The sequence below is a fragment of the Pan troglodytes genome, chromosome 3 (assembly GCF_028858775.2).
Source record: "Pan troglodytes isolate AG18354 chromosome 3, NHGRI_mPanTro3-v2.0_pri, whole genome shotgun sequence".
Classification (NCBI taxonomy): domain Eukaryota; kingdom Metazoa; phylum Chordata; class Mammalia; order Primates; family Hominidae; genus Pan; species Pan troglodytes.
In genome coordinates, this window is record NC_072401.2 from 16,561,933 (window position 1) to 16,585,879 (window position 23,947).

Here is a 23,947-nt window from a genome sequence, read left to right on the forward strand (position 1 = left end):
CTTTATAAATATAATTTACCTAAACAAATATTAAGATGACCTGAAAAGCAGGTACTATTATTATCATTTCCACTTTAGAGAGGGAAAACTAACGAATAGAGATTATTAAGTAACTTGTGCAATGCAGAGCTAGTGGACGTCAGAGTTGGGATTCAAATCTAGGCAGTGACTCCAGGGCCACTGAGTTTGGGGCTCCTTTCTGAATCTTGATCCCAGGCACAGGCCACCTGTGTCATCTCTCCTGGAAAAGTCATCCTGCTCTAGGCTCTGACCTGGCACCACCCTGCAGACCACACTTTCCCGCCACTTCTCTAGGGGTAAATCTCAAGACTTCATTTCTGCTCAAGCCCAGTGGACAAATGCTATCTAATACCATGGTGGCTTCATGCAGCAGCTGCTGGGCGGCCTCTCTGTATTTACATTCACACTTAACCTCCCCTTTCCTGCATGTATTGAAGGCCTCCTGAAAGGACGTCATCGCTGAAGACCAGCAGAGCAGGAAGCTTTGCTTCTGGTGTCTTTTGCCAGATATTTCCCAGCTGTGCACAGCCTGCCTCGATTATTTATGTAGGGCAAGATAGGACCCTATTTCAGAGGGACTTTGTAGGCTAGATAATAGGCTAAAAGTCTACAGGATGAGTTTTTCAGTTTGGTTACAAAAGACTGTCCTATGAAAGTGAAGACACACAAGGAAGATTAGAAGTATCTATTATAATCTGCAGACACGTCACCTCCCACTCAAACCCACCCACTCACAGGTCACTGGGGACGTCAAATGAAATCTATACAACGGATCTCCTCCTCCATGGAGGGAACAGGGTGCAGCACGGAGGGAAGAGCCTACGTTTGGAGGGCACAGGGTCCCAGGTCTAACCTTGGCTGGGCCTCTTAGCCATCAGGGTGTGTGACCCTAGACACTCCTTAGCCTCTGAGTCTCACTTTCTTCATCAGCGAAAGAAAAGTGGCAATTATGACTTGCCTCTGAAGTCTGCCTGTATTCAAACCCTGCCTCTGCCACTGACCAGCTCTAGCACCTGGGGCAAGTTATTTGATCGCTGAGCCCCGACTTCCTCTTCTGTAAAATGAGATAACAGCAGTTAGCTCCTGGTGCTGTTGACTCACCTAAATCCCTGAAAGCGGGCACACGGTGGTGCTTGCCATTCTGACTGTTAGGATGGCAGCTGTAAGTTGCCCAGCAGAGTGACTGACATGGAGGAGGAAGGATCAATAGATATCAGTTCTTTCCTCTGTGTGTGACCTAATTGGTGGCTAGGCCCATTGCCAGCATGAGTCACATGTTCTAAAGGCGACAATGCTGGCTTTGTCTGAATTAAGTAAGGACACGCAGATGTTGGAGCCTGATCCTACGTGGACATGGGCATAGACACGTCGATTTGGCTATTCGCTCGGCCGCCCCTTTCCTGGGTACCGCTTCTCTCTGCCTCTGAGGCCATGGTGACAGTGAGGGCCCACAGCAGCCAGGCTCACACAGACAACCCCGGCCATGTGACTCAATGGCTCCACGGTTTATGATTGGTTCGGGTGAGCCAGAAGCCCTCCCTGGGAATTGAGAATTGGGATAGAAAAAGAAAGAACTCCCAGCCACTCTCCAAGAAGCTGGCCTGAAACCTATGATGCTGACAAGCTGGTTCTCCACCATGAGGACTGCAGGGGTGCAGGAAGCCAGAGGGAGAGGGTAGGGGAGGAGGCAGAGTAGATGTACAGAGAAGCCAAGATAGGAGGCAGAGAGAATCCAGGTGAGGGCTGGTCCCTGGTGGCTCATATGTCACTGAGTGCCCTGAGAGAACCCGGAGTCCTGATGAGAAACTCCCTGTTTTTGGTTACCTTGGCTATCTTAAATAAAAATGATAGGAGGCCACTGTTTAGGACTAGGCTCCTGTACTAGGCCCCAACAGAGCAGAATAAAAATCAAAATGGAGTCACCCATGCTAAAGTTCCACGTTACCAAATGGAAACTGAGTTGTTATCTGGCTTTCCAAGAAATCAGGAGAGACAGATAGCAGCCTATTTCCCAAACAGGCCAGTTGCTATTGGCATGATAATGAAGCTCCCTCCATTTCAATCCTTAACCTGAAGTCACTTGATGTAACCAGTTATTTCTCTATTGCTCTGTCTCCATGTCCCTGTCTTACAAGGAAAGTAACTTTGAAGTGACCAATTCACTTTGTGTTCTTTGTTTCTGCTTCTTCAGCCCTTTTTCTGAATATTAAGCTAGGCTCTGCTGGACTCACTGCGACATTTATTCAATTTTGTGGAATAAAGTGTCGCTCAATTCTAGAATTGCAAATATAGCCAATTGAGATCTTTCAACTAAATTTGTTATAATTTTGTCCTTACAGCTAATAGGATTCTGTTACCTGTAATGGAGGGAGCTCTTATACTCACTATAACATCCTGATGGCCTCTCAAATTCCACGGAAACAAGGCTTAACTCCCCACCTTCCTCACTTCTACCAACTCACCCAACTCCACTCCCACACACACCAAATCCCACGAGCAAATCAGAATCACCTAAAATATTTTTACAAATAGGCCAACCATCCTAAAATCTAAATTTAAAAACATACCAATGCTGGGCATGGTGGCTCATGCCTGTAATCCTAGCACTTTGGGAGGCCAAGGCATGCGGATCACCTGAGGTTAGGAGTTCAAGACCAGCCTAGCCAACATGGCAAAACTCCATCTCTACTAAAAATACAAAAATTAGCTAAGTATGGTGGCACATGACTGTTATCCCAGCTACGCGGGAGGCTGAGGCAGGAGAATCACTTGAACCCGGGAGGCAGAGGTTGCAGTGAGCCGAGATCGTGCCGCTGCACTCCAGTATGGGCAACAAAGCAAGACTCTGCCTCGAAAAAAACAAAAAACAAAAACGAAAACAAAACAGGGCAGAGAATAATTTTAGAGAATTTATAGGAAACTAACAACAGAGGAGACGTATTTCCTTGTTTGTTCCATTAGAATAGCTCAGATCTGGTCAGAACTTATGCCAAGTTCATCACGGCCACATAAAATTGGAAGTGGCACTACTCATCATCCACATCAGACAATCTTTTACAATGCACACTTTTAACGTGCAAAAATTACTATTTTCCATACTAACCCATCGTCATTTTAAAAGCATCATAGTAAAATAAAAGAAAAATACACACAAGGCAGCTGTGTTTTATAGGAGATAAAACTAGTCCTAGAGATGGGAGTTTCTCAATATGCCACAAGCTAGTGTGTGCCTTGAACATGTAACCTCTTTCTGACTTAGTTTTCCAATCTGTTGAGGAGAATGTAAGAAATAATATCACCACCTACCACCATCATCTACCTTCCAAAGTTATTGGAAGCATTCAGGGAAAAACTTTAGACAAATTAGATTTAATAGCGTTTAACTGAGCAAAGAATGATTCATGAATCAGGCAGCCCTTGGAATCAGAATACATTCAGAACAACTCTGGGTCATATAACATTTATGGACAGATAAAGGAAAGTGATATGCAGAAAACACAACTGAGGTACAGGAACAGCTAGATGGGATACAGCTGGGTGTTTGCTTTATTTGAACAGGATTTGAACTAGTGGCCACCTGCGATTGGCTGAAACTCAGCTAATGCGATTGGGTAAGACTCAGCTACTTGTTTTAAGAGTAGGTCGCAAGTCTGTTCACAAATGTGTTTAGGTCACAGTTTACTATGTATGGAGAAACATTTAGGCCAAACTTAAAATATGTAAGGAGGCAGCTTTAGGCTACATTTAATTTTTTAACAATTTCCCCCCTTTAGATCAACCTCTCAAGATTGAGAGGTTGGTAAATTTGGCAATTTTGAGAGGTTGACCAAAACTTTAGGCATTGAAGTCACTCTGTCTCCATCGTTAACGGACTTATTTCATCTCAAATCCCACTGGAAAACAGCAGAACAGTGGGTTTTGTAAGGTGGAAACAAGGACACAGAAATAGAAAAAAAGAACCTGACTGATTATTTCAGGTTACTTGTTTTTTAGTGGAGTTTAGAGCAGAGGGGACTTCGTTATTATGATGCAATCTCCTGTTTTCAAGAGTTTAAAAAAAAATTTGGTCTGTTTTGGGATCTCTCTGCTTCCTTAAAGTTTCAGTTTGATTACATCGCAGTTAGCATGATTGAGTCCATTTTGATTTGGACTGGTCTGTTGGGGCCAGTCTAGAACAAAGACCTCCCATAATTTTGTTTAACAAAAGAATCAAATGAGCAAACACTTAGCAAAGTAAGTCTTACAGCAGATACTGAGAACTGCAGAAAAGAACAAAGAAACCAAGAAAACAAGAGCCTGTCAGATGTAGATATTTTTGCAGAGAAGCAAAGACCAATCAGTAAACTAGCATCACATCCAAACCTTGGCTTCTAGACCCTGTTCCGCTACTGTCAGGCTTGCCAAGGGAACAGGGCCCACTTAACCTCAAAAGTGAAGGGACTGTTTCTTACGAGGCAATGCCATGTAGAATGTTCCTAAAGGAACAGTAGCAAGGACAGTTCAATGATCCCTCCTGGAGACACCTTCTGATTCCTAAGTCTCCTCCCTACATCAATCGTGGCATCATATTGACTGTAACTGTAATCCACTTTATGTCTAAGAGAAAAAAGGGTCTGAAAGTTAGACAACTTAGCCAAGATCATTCAGCAGTTAACAGGCAAGAGCTAGGATTTAAACCAAGTTCCTGGGACATGGAATGGACACTGCATCCATTTCCCCTATTCCCTTTTGTTTCATTTTGAATTCATTATTACCTCCCTCCAGACCACTACAAAAGCCTCCACCTCCCTGTGCTCTAACCTATCAGCTGTTGATGGGTCCTCTTCCCCAAACTGAATTCCACGTACACCATGGCTGACAGCATCCAGCAAGGTGTACCGCAGAACGCAGGGACTTTCAATAAATGCTTGTCCAACAAATGAAACCTCTGCTGGAAGGCTTCCTCACCTTCCTTCTCTCTCTAAAACTCCCTGGAGATCAAGGTCCTCAAGCTCTGGTTCTCCCTAACTTTGGTCAATTTATTCCATGAATACCTATTTCACCCTCTGTCACGTCCTGAATATCTGTGTCCCCTGACATTTCTGTGTTGAAGCCCTAACCCCTGACATGATGCTGTTTGGAGGTGGGGATTCTGGGAGAGGTAATTAGGTTTAAATTAGGTCATAAGGGTGAGACCTTCATGATGGAATTAGTGCCTGATGGGATTAGAGAAAGAGAAGATCTCTTTTCACCCTCTCTCCAGGAGCCTGCACCCAGGAAAGAGCATGTGAGCACACAGCGAGAAGGTGGCTGTTCACAAGCCAGAAAGTGAGCCTTCCCTAGACAGCAAATCTGCCAGCACCTTTATCTTAGACATCCCAGCCTCCAGCACTCTGAGAAATAAATGCCTGTTGTTTAAGTTACCTAGTCTATGGTATTATTCCAAGAAACTGAATGGAGTAGGACACTCATATTGGAACCACAGTCTCCTACATGCCCTAGACATGCCCTACTCTCTACCTGGAACACCCTGTCCCTAACTTCCTCTGATCACCCTGCCACCAATATCCTTTCAGGTTTGAATGAATGAACAAGAGACTCTTCTCAAAGGTAAGGCACAGCTCTCTTCTTAATGAGCCTAAGCCCCTGTGTAGAGTATTCCTTTTGCAGCTTCAGGCCAAGGCAAGCATTTATGAAATACCCACAGCAGGTTCTAGAATACATTCTGCCATGTCAACACAGGGGTGGTTACCTGTGTTCCTTGTCTAATTTAAACTAATCTCTTCTGCCCAGGAAGTAAGGCTTTGTCTCAAGTCCCAGCTGAATAAGACCTTTCCATTTTATGTTTATTAAGCTGGAACTTGAGAAAAAGCCTTACTTCCTGGGGATACAAGAAGGGTTTCTCTTAGAGTTTCAAATGCAAAATTTGGCAAACCAATTGATTGGACACAGAATATAAAAGTGAAAAACTTTCCAGTCAGATGGTAAGAAAAGAGGAAGCACAGGCTCCAGGGCTGTCCCTATCTCTTCTATTCCTTGACCTGTACTGGAACTTTGCATTCAAAGCACCACTACTCTTGAAATCACCTTTGCAAAAATTATAACTGAGAAAATTATTACAGTGAAAGAGATCTGACCTAACCAACTCCATCTTGCTTCTAACCTCCAACCTATCCTTATTCATTCCTGGCCATAGGCCCAACTAACTTTGGGAGGAACTTAGTTTATAGTTTAACTTTGAAACAAAGACAGTAACAGACCTTTCCCAAGACAAACCGCTTCTTGACGGATGACTACCCTGCTCTTGCAGGACTAAAAATTAGCCACAAGATTAGAAATTATGGTTTAGGAGTTATACAGCTAGAGGTCACAAAGTTCTAAACCTCCCAGGTGCTCCTAGGGACAACATCACTGTTGTAAAGCCTAAAATCAGTGCTTGAGATACTTTGCAGATACTTTGCAGAGTACTTTGCAGACCCTGTGTTTTGAGGCATCAGCTGATGCCACCCAGATAGATAAACTGGCTCATCTGGTCTTGTGACCCCCACCCAGGAACTGACAGTGCAAGAGGACAGCTTCTATTCCCTATGATTTCATCTTCTACCCGACCAATCAGCACTCCCCACTTTCTAAACCCCTACCCACCAAATTATACTTAAAAACCCCAATCCCTGAATTTTGGGGGAGACTGCTTTGAGTAATAAAACTCCAGCCTCCCATTCAGCTGGCTCTGCTTGAATTAAACTCTTTCTCCACTGCAATTCCTCTAAATTGATATATCGGCTGTATCTGGCCAGCAGGCACGAAGAGTCCACTGGCCAGTTGCACGCTTTCAAATGAAAGGATATATCTATGGGAGAATAGCTTCCATGAAGATATTACTCCACAGACGACCTGTCCTGAAGTCTTGTGTTTGGTTAATGTACTAAGGTATTAAACTAATAAACAATATATAGGAATCAATCATGCACATGCTCTCACTCTTTCTGTTTTGTTTTTTGCATCTTCAATTATGAGGGCGTCTATTTATGACTTGGTACTTGTGAAATGCATTGGCCCCAAATGGAAAAATCATGATTATCTTATATGTGTCCTCTACATTGCAAAGCACCCAGTGGGCACTTTAAGACCACTAGGAAATGTAGTAACTAGGTGAAAGAATACAAACAAATAGCAAGATGGAAGAAAACCAACACCCCAAGATTCATCTGTTAAACTCAATATTATATTATTTAAGCAACCTAATAATTTTTCCTCCCAAAGAGGTAATGCTGGTCTGCCCTGGTCTACTGTTGAAAGTTGAGAATTTCCTTCTCCAAGGTAATAAGTACTGATGAAGGTCAAGAGACAAACTAGGCTAATACCCTCAGATTACATTAGGATTACAATTCTTCAGTTCCCTCCTTCGGTCTAACAATGTTGTTGCAGTTCAAAACCTTGTAATGCATTGGAAGTTGTGTAAGCTAAAAGACATCTTCGAACTTGATCACCAGAATGAAGACCTTAAAATACATTGCTTTTCCTTATTAAAAAAAAAAAGTATGAGGAAACCTTCCAATCAAATCTAAAGGGACCAAAATAGAGCAACATATGGAAAGAGATTATGGGATTAACTAATTACATGATATGCCTTAGAATGAGACACGGGAAGCTTTCCAGTCTTTTTGAGGAAATGATTGCAAATTCATATTCGACAACTGAATTCTATGCCTTTTATATTAAAACAAAACCAAGAAGCAAAGACTAAAAACATTAGTAGGAAACTAGTTTAAAAGGATGAATAAGACCTAGTATCTGATAGCACAACAGGATGACTATAGTCAATAATAATGTAATTGTACATTTTGAAATAACTAAAAGAGTAATTGGATTGTTTGTAACACAAAGAATAAATGTTTGAGGAGATAGATACACCATTTTATATGATGTGATTATTACACATTGTATGTCTGTATCAAAATATCTCTTGTACCCCGTGAATATATACACCTACTAGGTACCGACAAAAATTAAAGAGTTTTTTTAAATAAAAATGTTAGTAGGTTATTTTATTCAGTAACACATATTAAGTCTCCAAATAAGCCAAGAGATGTCTATTCAGAAGAGTGAATTTGCATCCAATGTTAAGAAATAAACTCTAATTTTCTACTTCTGTCTTTGGAATTTCCAAAGTTAGTATTTTAACAGCAACATAAACAGTAAGTAGCATTCGTTCAGGATTCTCTTCAATGACAATAACCATTCAAAGAGATTTGTTTTGGTGAACTGAAATTTAAATTAGCAAAAATTGACAACTATACTTCAAGCTGTTTTAATTGCCCTAAGACAAATAAGTGTTAAAAAACCAATACAAATGTATTTTAATGAAAATATATAAACTCCCCATAATATAAACAAGTGATGATATTCACTAAATACATCCTGTCTCTCTTCCTCCCTCTCTCTCACACACAGGCACGTACACACACCAGTAGGACTCTTACAAACAGTAGCTGAACAGCTAAGGAAAATGATAAGAAAGATTACAGCGAATTCTATAATCAATGATTGTAATCAAATCTTTGTAACTAAAAGAACAGGCTTAGGATGGACTTACCGTTAAGCCAATCAAAAATTTAGGTGCCAAACCCTAGTAGCAGATATTTCCCACAGGCTATTTTTACTTTCATAATCCCTTTTCTATGAACACATACCCTGAATTCAGAAGAGTATGGAAAACAACAAACATCAAGAAGGCGAAAATGACAAACAGCACTGTGTGTGATGAATAACAGCACTATGGCATGACAGTTCTGGAAAGTGCCAATCCTCTTCCTCACACCTAAGCTCTTAGAAATGAAGAAAACAGCTGATCAAGTAAACATGTTTGTCCTTACCCTAAGCAATGTCAAAATTTGCATATTGTGGTGGGCAGAAGAGAGTTAAATTTTTAAGCGATGAGGTGGCCATCAGTTGCTAAATAGTTATTCGTTTCTCCTTTGATGACACACAATTTGCATTTTTACCCTAACTTTACTCTAACTTTTACCTTTCGTAAGTGCCTTAGAATAATTCATTGCTCTAACCCAAACAAAGCAAAACCAAGCAAAACGAAAGGTAAAGAAGTGGAAAACCAACATAGCAACATCGTTTGCTTCCATTTCTTATAATAACATTCCTTGCAACCTATGTAACCTAGTACAAGTCTTCTTAACTTCTGTCTAAATGCTTTCTGCTTCTGTGCAAAGCAATCGCTAAAATACTGAATATATTATATATTGATTGCATTGACATTAAAAAACAATATTGTGGGTGCGTTTAGAGACAAATCCTATCTTTCCCTGCCATCAGCACTTACCTTCTGGGAAATCACGCGGCTGTACCACATAGAGAAAGATATGCACTAGTTCAAAGAGAATGCCAATGGGTCCAGCTTTATGGGAGTCTTGGGTCTCATAATTTGTTGCAGGCAATTCATAATTCCAAGCCTTAGGAGCATCTGTGGATGAAGGCTGCCCTCCTGAAAAGGAGTTCCCGCACAGCCCCAGCAGCAACAGGGAGCCGAGTACGAGGGCCATAGCTAGCAAGATCCTCCAAACATGAGGTAGAACTTGGTGCCTCCTGCCTCAGAGCTTCCGGAAGCCTTGGGGAAGGCAAGCGTGTTCCTGGGCAGAAGAGGAGCAGGAAGCACTGGATCTGCTGAATCTTCAGTTTTCTGTCTGAGGCTGGCTTGAGGCGAGGGATGCGGAAGAATGTTCTCCAAGGGGGTCATTCACTCAAGGCACCATCCCTGGCAGGGAGAGAAACAGCAGCAGAGTCATCAATGCGTGTAAACTGCCTGCACCTGGAGCTGCCCGGAGAGGAGGCTGCAAAGCTTTAGAGCAAGGCCTCCAGCCTAATCCGGATGGGTGGGTGGAAACCAAGCACACAACCTGCTCCAGAGCCACAGGGCAGGCGCTGGCATCAAAGCCATGACTCACAGAAGGTCCCTTCTCAAGAGGGCCAGACTCAGAACACAGACCCTTTATGGGTTCGGGAAATACTAGATATTGTAGAGAAAGCTTGAGATCTTGGAAACTAACATTTATTGAGCACTTACTATCTTCCAGGCACTGTTCTCCATGCTTCATAGATAGAAACAAGGTCCTCCTTGTTTAAGGCATTATTCCATTTTGCAGATGAGGAAACTGACACAGAGAGGATTCTGGTGACTTGCCCAAGGTCACAGGTGATTAACCATGTGGCCAAGAGTCAAACCCACTAGTTTGCCTTCAAAGTCCAAGATCTAACTATGACATCAAGACACTGTCCCTTCAGTGCCCTCCCTAATGTGGGGAAAAGAAAGAGAGATCAGATTGTTACTGTGTCTGTGTAGAAAGAAGTAGACATAGGAGACTCCATTTTGTTCTGTACTAAGAGAAATTCTTCACCTTGAGATGCTGTTAATCTATAACCTTACCCCCAACCCCGTGCTCTCTGAGACATGTGCTGTGTCCACTCACGGTTAAATGGATTAAGGGCTGTGCAAGATGTGCTTTGTTAAACAGATGTTTGAAGGCAGCATGCTCGTTAAGATACATCACCACTCCCTAATCTCAACTACCCAGGGACACAAACACTGCGGAAGGCCGCAGGGACCTCTGCCTAGGAAAGCCAGGTATTGTCCAAGGTTTCTCCCCATGTGATAGTCTGAAATACGGCCTCGAGGGAAGGGAAAGACCTGACCATCCCCCAGCCCGACACCGGTAAAGGGTCTGTGCTGAGGAGGATTAGTATAAGAGGAAGGCATGCCTCTCGCAGTTGAGACAAGAGGAAGGCATCTGTCTCCTGCCCATCCCTGGGCAATGGAATGTCTCGGTATAAAACCCGATTGTATGTTCCATCTACTGAGATAGGGGAAAACCGCCTTAGGGCTGGAGGTGGGACATGCGGGCAACAATGCTGCTCTGTAAGGCATTGAGATGTTTATGCGTATGCATATCTAAAGCACAGCACTTAATTCTTTACCTTGTCTATGATGCAGAGACCTTTGTTCACGTGTTTATCTGCTGACCTTCTCTCCACTGTTAACCTGTGACCCTGCCACATCCCCCTCTCTGAGAAACACCCAAGAATGATCAATAAATACTAAGGGAACTCAGAGGCCGGGGTGGATCCTCCGTATGCTGAACGCTGGTCCCCTGGGCCCCCTTATTTCTTTCTCTATACTTTGTCTCTGTGTCTTTTTCTTTTCCAAGTCTCTCGTTCCACCTAACGAGAAACACCCACAGGTGTGGAGGGGCAACTCACCCCTTCAATTAACCATGCGGCCAAGAGTCAAACACACTAGTTTGCCTTCAAAGTCCAAGATCTAACTATGACATCAAGACACTGTCCGTTCAGTGCCCTCCCTCTCAGGCTCTAGTACGAGCCACTGGGGCACCAGCAATCCAGTAATATGCTTATATGCTTATTTCTTCTCCAAGTGTGTGTTGTTCTCTTTGCCGCTGGAGATATATCTTACTCTGCCTTATATTCTACTTATTTACTCACTAATCTCATTTCAAACATCCCCCTCTCCACCTCACCCCGAATCCAAAGTAGAAGGGCATGGCCTCAAGTCTAGGGACCACACCGTTTGAGGCTGGACACATGTGCGACACTGGAACCTGTCTTTCTAATAAGCTTACCAAGTAATCCTGATGGAAATCTTCACCCTAAGTCACCACTTCGACAACTAAGGGTCTCAGAGACGAAAGCCAGGGCAGAGGGAGACTCTTACCTACCCCTTGGGAGACGGAGAAAGACACAAGAATCCTAAAAGCAGCTGTGGCTCCAGCATCTGGGAAGGGAATGGGACAGAAAGTGCCTCCAAGATGGACTCTGTCCTATCCTTCTTTCAATCCCCAGACCTTAACACTGGGCATGGCACGTAGTCTGTGTTTAGTAAGTGCCTGCTGAGCAGCTTGTTTCACTCATGGCACCATCCCTGGCAGGGAAAGAAATAGCAGCAGAGTCACCAATGCATATAACCTGCCTGCAGCAAGAAGTGCCCCGGACAGGAGGCTGCAAAGCTTTAGAGCAGGGCCTTCAGCCTAATCCAGGTAGGTGGGTGGAAACCAAACACAGCCTGCTCCAGAGCTACAGGGCAAGTGCTGGCGTAGAAGCCAAAATATGTTATTTCCTTGTGCGGTTTCATGAGACTAGGCAAATCAGCACAGAACCTGGAAGGATCCCAAGTGTACCACTCTTCCTCTCTGTATTAAGTGTCCTGGAGCAAGAGCAAGCTGTGTCACTTTGTGAGCTAGATACATACTTACTAACTTTCAAGATAAGTACAGGGTGCTCCTGAAACACATACTGTAAGAAAGGGAAGGGGGATGATGAAGAAGGTGACATACTTTGCAAGAGGCCAGAGGACCCACTACCAATATTCCAAGTCAAAGAAAGCTTTGGACAAGAGATGGGATTTCTTGAGCTATTTGAACAAAGATGTTAATTCATATCTAATCCCTCCATTGCCTCATCTTCTAAGTCCTGTCCCACTCCAATTACTCCTGCACAAAGCTACCAATACAAGGGCCCCAAATTCTTCCTTTGTCAAATCATGGGCTGCTCAGATCCCAAGTGGCTGCCAGTACTAACCTCAGGCCCACGCTTCAGGTTACGCCCTCCGTCACATCCACAATAGACACCTTGACCCTGGTGTTTCCAAAGGGCTCCCTTCGAACATCTACTGCAAGCACAACACACCACATGTACACTTTATCTTGGTTGTTTTTTTTTTTTTTTTTGCTAAAGGACAGGCAGAGAGCTAAGCCTCCAGCACAGCAGCTGGAGGGATTAAAGGCTCAGATGCTGAGAAGGCCCACTTTCTGGTAATTCCACCAAGACTCAGCCCAGGACAGAGAGAAACTGCCCAGGGAAGAACTATGAACAAACAGGCTCTCTAACTCCCTCAGTGACAAAGCAGGGGAAGGGAAATTCCCAGTGAAGTGAAACATAACTACTCACTGCAGCAAAGATGGGAGACAATGACTTGAGATAGACAGCAACTGCAGTTGCACTTCCAGATTTCTTTACATCTTGCTCCAAAATGTAGGTCCCTCTGAAGTTTTAAAGTACATTTTAAGAAAGTATTAATATCTCACTAATTATGAAATACTAGAAACTGATTAAAGTCAAGTCAAAGAGGAAGAGTTTTTTATCTCGGGTTTAATAGGTTGTGCCAAAAACAGAAGCTCTGAGTATTTACCAGCTAAACCCCACTAGGTCTGAGAGCCACTTAGAGTAGCATCTGTCTCGGGATAAAATGGGGTGTTTAGTTGAAATGCAGACTATTAATGGACCTAATTTCTGGGATGAAACCCATTAATCTGCATTTTTAACAAGCTTTCCTGGGGACTGATCCTTCAAACAAAGTTTGAGAACAGTTCTGTTCCTGGAGTACTCTGATCCTGGAGTACCCGCCTAGTCAATTCATGTCACTTTCCAAGGACACTTCAGGCTTCCCAAACACATTGGAAAATAACAGATGTAAGGTGAAAGCTCCCCAAATGCCCTTTTCATATTGCTTTGAATTGATCTACCCCAGCTGCTGTGCAGGTCCCTGGCTTATTTCTGTATCCCCAGAGCCTGGAAGACAGTTGGTACTCAATGAAGAATTGCTACCAGCCTGGGCAACATAGAGAGGCCCTGTCTCTACAAAAAAAAAAAAACAAAACAAAAATTTAAATTAGCAAACGTAGTGGTGCACAACTGTAGTCCCGGCTACTCGGAAGTCTGAAGCAGGAGGATTACTTGAGTCCAGGAAGCTGAGCCTGTAGTGAGCCATAATCACACCACTGCACTCCAGCCTGGGCGACCTTACATGACTTTGAGCCTGGAGTCCAGAGAACTGCATTTCAATACTGGTTTAAAAGCAAATATGGCCCGGGCGTGGTGGCTCAAGCCTGTAATCCCAGCATTTTGGGAGGCCAAGGCGGGCGGATCATGAGGTCAGGAGATCAAGACCATCCTGGCTAACATGGTGAAACCCTGTCTCTACTAAAAATACAAAAAAAAATTAGCCAGGTGTGGTGGTGCACGCCTGTAGTCCCAGCTACTCGGGAGGCTGAGGCAGGAGAATCACTTGAACCCGGGAGGCGGAGGTTGCAGTGACCTGAGATCACGCCACTGCACTCCAGCCTGGGTGACAGAGACTCCATCTCAAAAAAAAAAAAATGAAAAATGAAAAAGCAAATATGGTGATCAATCACCTTCATTTCTTCTTTTCTTCTTTTGATGGAACTTCTCAGAATCTTTCTTTTTAAAGAAGAGCTTTGTAGTGGATTTTTGTCATCTGGAGTGCTTTTGGCGGGGGCATGGGGGATACCCAACTTCTGAGACCACGTTTGTGAGCTGGGTGGGAGGCAGCCCTGTCTTGCATTGTGAGGTCAGCTGAGGCGCCCAAACTGTGTCCTGGTGGAGCTGAGCCATGCTGGGCCAATCAGAAGCTTTCTTCTGGGCCTGGGCCTGCGCACTCTGAAGCAGGACAGTATCTAATTCATTCCAGCAATGATGGCAGCAATGCCAGCAGCCACATCCAGGGTCCTGTTCTGGCAGCCGCAGCCACCCACCCATCAGGGGTCCTGTGGCATGTCCTGGATTCCTAAGCCTGGCTAGCCAGCCTTGCTGCCACTTACCTAAGCCACCCAGGGACCATCCTTTCAAGAAGTCGTTTTATATATATATATATATACATATATATGTATATGTATATATATTTTTTATTATACTTTAAGTTCTAGGGTACATGTGCACAATGTGCATGTTTGTTACATATGTATACATGTGCCATGTTGGTGTGCTGCACCTATTAACTCGTCATTTACATTAGGTATATCTCCTAATGCTATCCCTCCCCACTCCCGCCACCCCACAACAGGCCCCGGTGTGTGATGTTCCCCTTCCTGTGTCCAAGTGTTTTCATTGTTCAATTCCCAACAAATGGTGCTGGGAAACCTGTCTAGCCATATGTAGAAAGCTGAAACTGGATCCCTTCCTTACACCTTATACAAAAATTAATTCAAGATGGATTAAAAACTTAAATGTTAGCCCTAAAACCATAAAACCCCTAGAAGAAAACCTAGGCAATACCATTCAGGACATAGGCATGGGCAAGGACTTCATGTCTAAAATACCAAAAGCAATGGCAACAAAAGCCAAAATTGACAAATGGGATCTAATTAAACTAAAGAGCTTCTGCAGAGCAAAAGAAACTACCATCAGAGTGAACAGGCAACTTACAGAATCCAAGAAGTCCTTTATCTGATAAAAATTACCCCCGACTCAGCTTCCACTGTTTTAACAAAGTATCCTGACCCTTAACAAACCTCAGAAATAGCTCTTTGCTCCCTGAAAAACCTATTTCCTTTATATTTTAAACAGTACCAACTTGGTTTAAAGTTTTCAGCTTGTCCTCTGATGCATTTGTTTACCTCATTGTACTAAAACACAAAGAAACTGTCTCGTATAAAAATCAGAAGGAAGTTTAGAAATCAGAAAGAAGTTTAGAAAAGTTTAGAAATCAGAAGTTTAGAAATCAGAAGGAAGTTTAGAAAAAAATTATGGAACACATGAAAAAAAAACAAGAATAAACTAAAGGGCACTGCTGAATAGACAGACAACAGCAACAGTAAGGGGGCTCTGGTCCCCCTTACTAACTCTGCCAAGATGACAGTTGTTTGAATTCTCCAACCCTTCTTCTGCTCCTCTGTCAAAGGAGGATTTCGCATAGGGTTCGCAGGCTAGCGATCTAATAGGTAAAGCACCTGGCACGCAGCTGGAAGGCTATCTGGGGTCTGTCTGCTTCTGCTAGCATCAATACTCTGAGCTCAACTCCACCGGGGCTCCTAGGATAACCGGGACAGAGAGGACGGTGAGAAAAGAAAAATGAGTAACATCACACAAGTTGAATCATATGAGGTTGACGATATTCACATCTTCCATCCAAAAAACCGACAATTTCTTATGATTCCACCCAACGTATCGCAGCGGTTGTTCGTGTCGCGTGAGTCTCGGGGGGCACTCAAGAACTACGATCGTGCACTTGCTTTCTTAACAAAGAACAGCTGCCGCCCTCAGGAACTCCAGCAAACCTTTCTCCTGAAAGGTCAGTCGCCTTAGCGGGCTCCAGGAGCAACCTGTTGCAGAATGAAGCCTGGGGCGCCGGCTTCCCCGCCCTTTACCTCCAAACCACCTCCAGGCCAAGCCCCCTCCTGGCCTACTGGGCGGAAGCCTCTCGCGAGCTGCGGGACACAAAAGAATGAGCGGCAGGGCGGGCGCGGGAAGCCAAGAGACTCCAGGAATTCGCAGCCGCGCAGGGGAGGGGGTTGCCGGAGTAACTTGGCTGCTCTGAGCGCGTCGGCGCCAGTTCCCCGCCGCGGCCCCTGTTGGGCACCGATCGGGGGCGATCTTGCCAGAGAGAAGGGGTTCTGGAGCTAGTTCCTCCCTCCAATCCGACTCCCTGCCCCTCCAGACACGGGCTTTCGGGGAAACTGATCCCGAGCCTCTGACTTTCTACAGCCGTGAAGCTCCTGGTCTGTCCACGCTCCTCTTTGTTGTCCGGTCGGCGCGTTCTGGCAGGGTGCGCCTTGAGCACCCCAGTTCTCCATCTAGCGATAGCCGCGGGTCCCCGCGCATGCAAGCAGAAGGGCCGTGGAGCGAGAGGCTGGGAGGGTGCTTCAAGCCAGGGGTGCATGCTTTCTCCCACGGACGCGGAGAGATGGCCTCGCTTTGTACCCCCATATCCCTACTCCGGCTGGGGTCGGCTGCACAGTGTTGGCCCATTTCCGCACTCAGCCAGGGAAGCTCAGCGCCTCACGTCCCCGGGGCCATCCCTAGAGTTTCCTTTACCGCAGACTCGTTCCCAAGACCCTGGCGAGTCTCACCTCGGTCACCGTTCTCCCCTAGAGCGAGTCCGAAGTCTCTGGGGCCCCGGTCCAGTTCGCACATTCACCTCAGACTCCCGCTCCGGAACCACGGCCGCCGGCTACCCCCACCCCCGCCCTCGTCCCCAGTGGATGGAAAGAAGACCCAAGCGGGGCGTCGCGGGCCACCACTCAGACTAAAAAGTTTGGGTTGGCCGGGCACCGGGACCACCACGCTCTCCCCGCAGTTCCTCTGGCCCCCAGCCGCTGTCCGGGCCCGCACCACCTGCTGAGGGGCCACGGAGGCGGCGCAGATGGCTAGGGTAAGGGGGGCGCAGAGCGAACCCGTCCACTCCTCACTGTACACCCCCAGTACAGTGGAAGGAGTGCGCTCAGCCCCGCGCCTGGTCAGCAGATGCCTCTCTCGCTCCGGGATGAGGACCCAGCTACTCACCGTGCACCCGGCTCTCGCTCCTGCTCCCGCCCTAGTCACCGCTGCCGCCGCCCTTCCCTTAGCTCGCCAGGCCCTGGCTCGTGAATTATTTATGACCCGGCTTCTGGGACCACCGCGACGGCTTTCGGAGAGCCCGCCCCCCACTGCCGGCCGCGGAGGGGCTCAGGCGGCGCTGCGGCCGGACCCTCGGACGTGGCGGGAGACAGGAGAAAGGCCCGGGTGCCCGGGGGGACCTGTTGCGGCTTCCTCTGTCCCGGACGGGGACCTAGGTATGGAGCCGCCGTAATGGAAAGGATTCCTTAAACATACTCACCGCGGCGGGAGAGCTGAGAGCATGGCCAGGTGCCGCGTGGGGATCTGCCTCAGTCACTTAAAGATCGCGAAACCCGAGCCCTGGACGCACTCTGATTGGACCGGCTGAGCTGCTTCGCCACGTAGCCCTGGGGCGCCCACCGGCACCTGGACAGCATCCATTTCCTGTAGAGGTGCCTGCTCAACCCCCTGCACTCCCTTCTTGCAACGCTTGCGCCTCTTTTACCCCAGCAGAGTCCCTTACTTAGAATGCAGCTACCCTCCTAAAAACTCTCCTGTCTCATCCCGGCCGCATTAGACCCTTCTGTTGCCTAATCCCAATGCAATTTAAAAACAAAAAACAAAAAACAAAAAAACAAAATCATTTGGATCCTTAGTGTGCAGCAGTACCAATGCTAGTGGCTGAAGCAGTTGAAAAACAGCATAAAGCCATATTCGCTCCCATGTGTACACACAGGCATCTGCTATAACGTGAAGCCACTGCACCTTCTTTTCTCACTGCCTATTGGTCTTCCCGCTCTGTGAGTTACAACTCACCCTCGGAGTCTTCACCTTGCTACTTAGCTGAGTGGTGGAAACCTGTCAGAAGTAATCACTCGGTGTCTAAGTGTCCTCACCAATTTGCACTTCACTCTTATTCACCACTTCTTATCTTGAATTGAGAATACTGTACTCTCCGGCAGGCAAAAAAAAGACTTAGGGAAGAAATGCACCTTCAGGATGGTGTCTAGCATACAGCAGGTGTTTAATACATGTTTGTGATATGGATAGACAGATGAAAGGATGGATGCACAAGCTACAAATGAATGATAGACAGGAACATTAAGTCAGTACCTTTTTCTTTTTACCCCAGAATCTAACATAAAACAGGTACTGGAAAATAAGCATTTTTTGTTTTTAATAGTTAGATTGATCTTGAGTGTGTATATTTCTAGACAAGAAATGTTAGTTCAGAAAACTTCCAAAAAGTACAGTAGGACATGGCAAGGTTAGATGGTTTGGCTCTGTGTCCCCATCCAAATCTCATATTGAATTATAATTCACTGGGAGAGGGACCTAGTGGGAGGTGATTGGATTATGAGGGCGGATTTCTCCCTTGCTGTTCTCATGATAGTGAGTGAGTTCTCAGGATATCTGATGATTTAAAAGTGTGTGGCACTTCCCCTTTGCTCGCTCTGTCTCTCCTTCTGCCATGTGAAGATGTGCTTGCTTTCCCTTCTTCCACCATAATTGTAAGTTTCCTGAAGCCTCTCTGGCCATGCCTACGGTACAGCCTCTGAAACCCAGTCTCAGGTAGTTCTTTATAGCAATGTGAGATCAAACTAATATGGGTGGAAAACAAATCTCTTCTAATCAGGGCAGATTTCCCCTCTGCAGCCCCTGCAGGTCAGAAGTTTCTGGTTGAACATCTGCTGGGGTCCCATAAAGCTGCTCCTAGATAGCACTTTTAGGCTGGAGCTAGCAAAAGAGGTGAGTTCTCAAAGGAGTGGGTCCTGATCTCCGTCAAAGTTTGGTCCCGCCTCTTTTAATCGCTGTGACTTTGGCTGCTTAATATTTCTCTGAGCCTCAGTTTCCTGGTCTGCAAAATGAAGACAATTATAACTCACAGGGCTCATTTTCATTCCTAATAATATCAACAACAATAGTATCAGTAGAAAGGGATGAAGCAAGATGGTCAAATAGAAGGTTTGACCACCCACCCCCCACCCCGGCTAGGAACACAATTTAACTGCTATCTACACACACAAAAAGCACCTTTATAAGAACCAAAAATCAGGTGAGTAACCACAATACCTGGTTTTAATTTCATATTACTGAAAGAGGCACTGAAGAAGCCAGGAAAGACAGTTTTGATTTGCCAATGCCGCCAGTCCTCCATCCCCCAGCAGCAGCAGCCTTGTGGCTTGGGAAAGGGAGAGTGCAGTGATTGTGAGACTTTGAATTGAACTCAGTACTGCTTTGTCATAGCAGAAAGCAAAACTAGGCTGAACTCAGCCAATTTCCCTCAGAGGAAATAACCCATACCAGTGGTGAAAACTTGAGTTTCAGTAAAGTGCTCTGGGGCCCCAAATAACCTTAAAGGCAGCCTAGGCCACAAGGACAGCAACTCCTAAGCAAGCCCAAATGCTGAGCTCAGAGCCAGTAGACTTGGAGGGCATGCGACTTACTGAGACACCAGACAGAGGAGCTAAGGGAGTGCTTGTGACACCCCTACCCCAACCCCAGGTAGTGCTGTTAGTGGCTCTTCATCACTGCATATCCTTTTCTAGCACTCATGCCTGTTTTACCCCAGCAGAGCTCTCTACTTGGAATGCAGCTACCCTCCTAAAAATGCTCCTCTCTCAAAAACTCTCAGCCACATTAGACCCTTCTGTTGCCTAATCCCAATGCAGTTAAAAAAACAAAACAAAAATAATCATTTGGATCCTTAGTGTCTGCATCAGTCCCAATGCTAGTGGCTGGAGTGATTAAAAACAGCACGAAGAGACCCATTCCTTCTGCTTGAAGAGAAGAGGGGGAAGAGTAAAGAGGACTTTGTTATCTTGAATATCAGTTTAGCCACAGTAGGACAGGGCATCAGTCTGAGTCATCAGACCCCCATCCCAGGTCCTAACTTGTGGATAACATTTCTAGACACATCCTGGGCCAGAAGGGAAACTGCTGCCTTGAAGGGAAAGAAACAGTCTGGGCAGGACCCATCACCTGTTGGCTAAAGAGCCCTTGGGTTCTCAATAGCCAGAAGCAATACCCAGGTAGTACACTGTGGTTCTTGGGTGTGACTCTGAGATCTGCTGGTTTCAGGTGAGACCCAGTATATTCCCAACTGTGGTGGCTAATGTGAGAGACTCCTTCTGCTTGACAAAAGCAGAAGGAAAAGTAAAGAGGATGTTTTCCTTCCCCTTAGGTACCAGCTCAGCCACAGGGAGGTAGAGTACTAAGCAGGCTCTTGGGGTGGTCTTCAATGCCCAGACACCAGTGAATATCCAAAAGCTTCCAGACCACCCAGGAAAACATGACCTCACCAAACAAAGTAAGTAAGTCCCCAGGGAACAACCCTGGAGAAATAGAGATATGTGATCTTTCAGACAGAGAATTCAAAATCAATATCTTGAAGAAACTCAGAGAAAATTAAGATAACACAGAGAAAGAATTCAGAATTCTATCAGATAAATTTAATAAAGATATTGAAATAATTTTAAAGAATCAAGCAGAAATTCTCAAGTTTAAAAACGCAACTGACATACTGAAGAATGCATCAGTCTTTCAATAGCAGAATTGATTAAGGAGAAGAAATAGTGCACTTTTAAAGACAGGCTATTCGAAAATACAGTCAGAGAAGACAAAGAAAAAAGAATAAAAAATAATGAAGCATGCCTACAAGATCTAGAAAATTACCTAAAAAAGCAAATCTAAGAGTCACTGGCCTTAAAGACAAGGTCGAGAAAGAGATGGGGTAGAAAGATTATTCAAAGGGATAATATCAGAGAACCACTCAAACCTATAGAAAAGTATCAATATGCAAATACAAGAATTGTATAGAACACCTAGCAGATAAACACAAAGATGACTACTCCAAGGCATGCAATAATCAAATTCCCAGAGGTCTAGGATAAAGGATCCTAAAAGCAGCAAAAGAAAAGAAAGAATTAACAAACAATGGAGCTACAATACATCTGGCAGCAGACTATTCAGTGGAAACCTGACAGCCCAGGAGAGAGTGGCGTGACATATTTAAGCTGCTGGAGGGAAAAAACTTTTACCCTAGAATAATATATACAGCAAAAATATTCTTCAAACATGAAGGAGAAATAAAGACTTTCTCAGACAAACAAAAGCGGAGGGATTTCATCAACACCAGACCTGTCCTACAAGAAATGCTACAAGGAGTTATTCAATCTGAAAGAAAAGGATGTTAATAAGCAATAAGAAATCATCTGAAGATATAAAACTCCCTGGTAATCGTTAAGTACACAGAAAAACACAGAATGTTATAACACTGTAACTGTGGTGTGTAAACTACTCTTATCTTAAGTAGAAAGACTAAATGATGAACCAATCAAAAATAATAACTACGACAACTTGTCAAGACATAGACAGCACAATAAAATATAAGGAGAAACAACAAAGAGTTTAGAAGCAAGGGGAGGAAGTTAAGGTGTAGAGCTCTTATTAGTTTTCTTTGTTTATGTAATCAGTGTTAAGTAATTACTAACATAAAATAGTGGGTTATAAGAAGATAGTATTTGCAAGGCTCACAAGAACTTCAAGTCAAAGAAACACAATGAATACACAAAAATAAAAAGCAAGCTATTAAATCATACCACCAGAGAAAATTACCTTTGCTAAAAGGAAGACAGGAAGAAATGAAAGAAGGAAGAGAAGACCCCAAAACAATCAAAAAGCAAATAAAGAGCAGGAGTAAGTCCTTATTTATCAATAATAATATTGAATTAAATGGACTAAACTCTGCAATCAAAAGACATAGAGTGGGCGAATGGATTAAAAAATAAGACCCATTGGTCTATTGCCTACAATAAACATATGTGACCTATAATGACACAAATAGACTGAAAATAAGGAACATAAAAAGATATTCCAAGCCAATGGAAACCAAAAAAAGGGCAGGAGTAGCTATATTTATATCAGACAAAACAGACTTCAAAACAAAAACTATAAGAAGAGACAAAGGTCATCATATAATGAGAAAAGGCTCAATTCAGTAAGAGGATCTAACAATTGTAAATGTATATGCACCAAACCCTTGAGCACCTAGACATATAAGGCAAATATTATTAGAGCTAAAGAGACTGACAGACCTCAATACAATAACAGCTGGAGACTTCAACATCCCACTTTCAGCTTTGGACAGATCTTCTAGACAGAAAATCAACAAAGAAACATCAGACTTAATCTGCACTGTAGAATGAGCCTCATAGATATTTACAGAACATTTCATCCGATGCCTGCAGAATAGACATTCTTTTCTGCAACACATGGATCATTCTCAAGGATAAACCATATGTTAGGTCAAATCAAGTCTTAAGACATTTTTTAAAAACCTGAAATAGCATCAAGCATCTTCCCTGACTATAGTGGAATAAAACTAGAAATCAGTAACAAGAATGATTTTGGGGACAGATACCCCATTTACCCTTATGCCTTATTATACATTGCATGCCTGTACCAAAATATCTCACATAACCCATAAATATAAGCACCTACTCTGTATTCACAAAAATTTTAAATTAAAAAAAAAAACAGAAGTAGTGACAGTAACACCCACACTTAACAAGCATTTACTATGAATGAGGCGCTGGGCCCAGTGCTTTAAATGAATTATTTTATGTAACCTTGGCAACAACAGCAGTTTGAGATCATATTATCTCTATCATAAAGATAAGGCTAAAATAGGTTCAGTAACCTGAGGTCACCAAGGTAGTAAGTCAAGCACTAAATTTGAACTCAGATCTGGCCCATGATCACCAATGCACCAGAAGATAACATAAAACCTTTTCAGGCCACTGCCACATTGAATTGAAATGGGTGGCTATCTGCCTTACGGTAGGGCACCGAACGCTTCAACTGTTTTCACCCATTTCCATACCATATCCCAACATCTCCACCTGGACCATTGTGGTTGTTCAATAAGTGAGTGAATTAATAATAAACATAGAACACAATATTATGACCTAGTCTGGGCAGCCTTTTGCAGGCAGTGACAAGACCTAATGATTTGTTCCATTCAATTCCACTTGGAACTCTCATTCTACAATCCAGCAATTTAGCTCAACTGAATGCCTATGTCATTTGTTACATGCAAGGCTAGAGGGTGAGATGTTTATTCCGATACACACACTCAGAGTCATTAGATGCAAAAGCTTAGGTGTCCCTTTCTGAAATTACTGCTCATTTTTCCTGCCCAGATGAAATCTAATCATGAAATAGCATGATGTTCTAGAAAGAGAACTGGACTGAGAGCCAGGAGATTCATTCAGGCTCCATCAGCTGCCAACATGGGCCCTGGTAAGTCAGTAACCTTCCTGAGCCTTACACTCCTCATCAGCACAATAGCCGTGCTCAGTGACCACATGGGCTAGTGGCTGAGGAAAGGTTTTAGTTATTTTTCTCTGAGTCACTAAGACTAAAACAAAATAGGTTTGTGCTCAAATTATTCCAATTAACCTAATAATTTCTACCATGAATAACCATGCTTTAAAAAAAATCAAGTGTTTGTATAACCAACAAACACAGCAGCATATGACCCTGAAAGAAAGAGAGCTGTGTCATCTCATCACATGCTGCTCTGTTCTCT

General features: G+C 44.2%; 1 protein-coding gene across 23 annotated transcripts in view; it reads right to left on the reverse strand.

The window, feature by feature from the left end:
• The window catches only part of PROM1 (prominin 1), a 115,023-nt gene extending 97,254 nt beyond the window's left edge, over window positions 1-17,769 (reverse strand). For 3 of the 23 annotated variants that reach the window (XM_009447398.5, XM_063809407.1, XM_003310249.7), the window contains exons 1-2: window positions 17,636-17,725; window positions 9,338-9,769 (exon numbers count right to left, since the gene is read on the reverse strand). In XM_009447398.5, the coding sequence (XP_009445673.1) occupies window positions 9,338-9,557 (220 nt within the window). In that variant the 5' untranslated portion in view covers window positions 9,558-9,769; window positions 17,636-17,725. Of the gene's footprint in view, window positions 1-9,337; window positions 9,770-10,078; window positions 10,305-12,972; window positions 13,067-14,216; window positions 14,449-15,663; window positions 16,259-16,889; window positions 16,982-17,322; window positions 17,413-17,635 lie in introns of those variants that run through there. The other 20 variants (XM_063809406.1, XM_063809409.1, XM_054682790.2 and 17 more) reach the window with 17 other exon arrangements.
• Window positions 17,770-23,947: the final 6,178 nt, after the last annotated feature.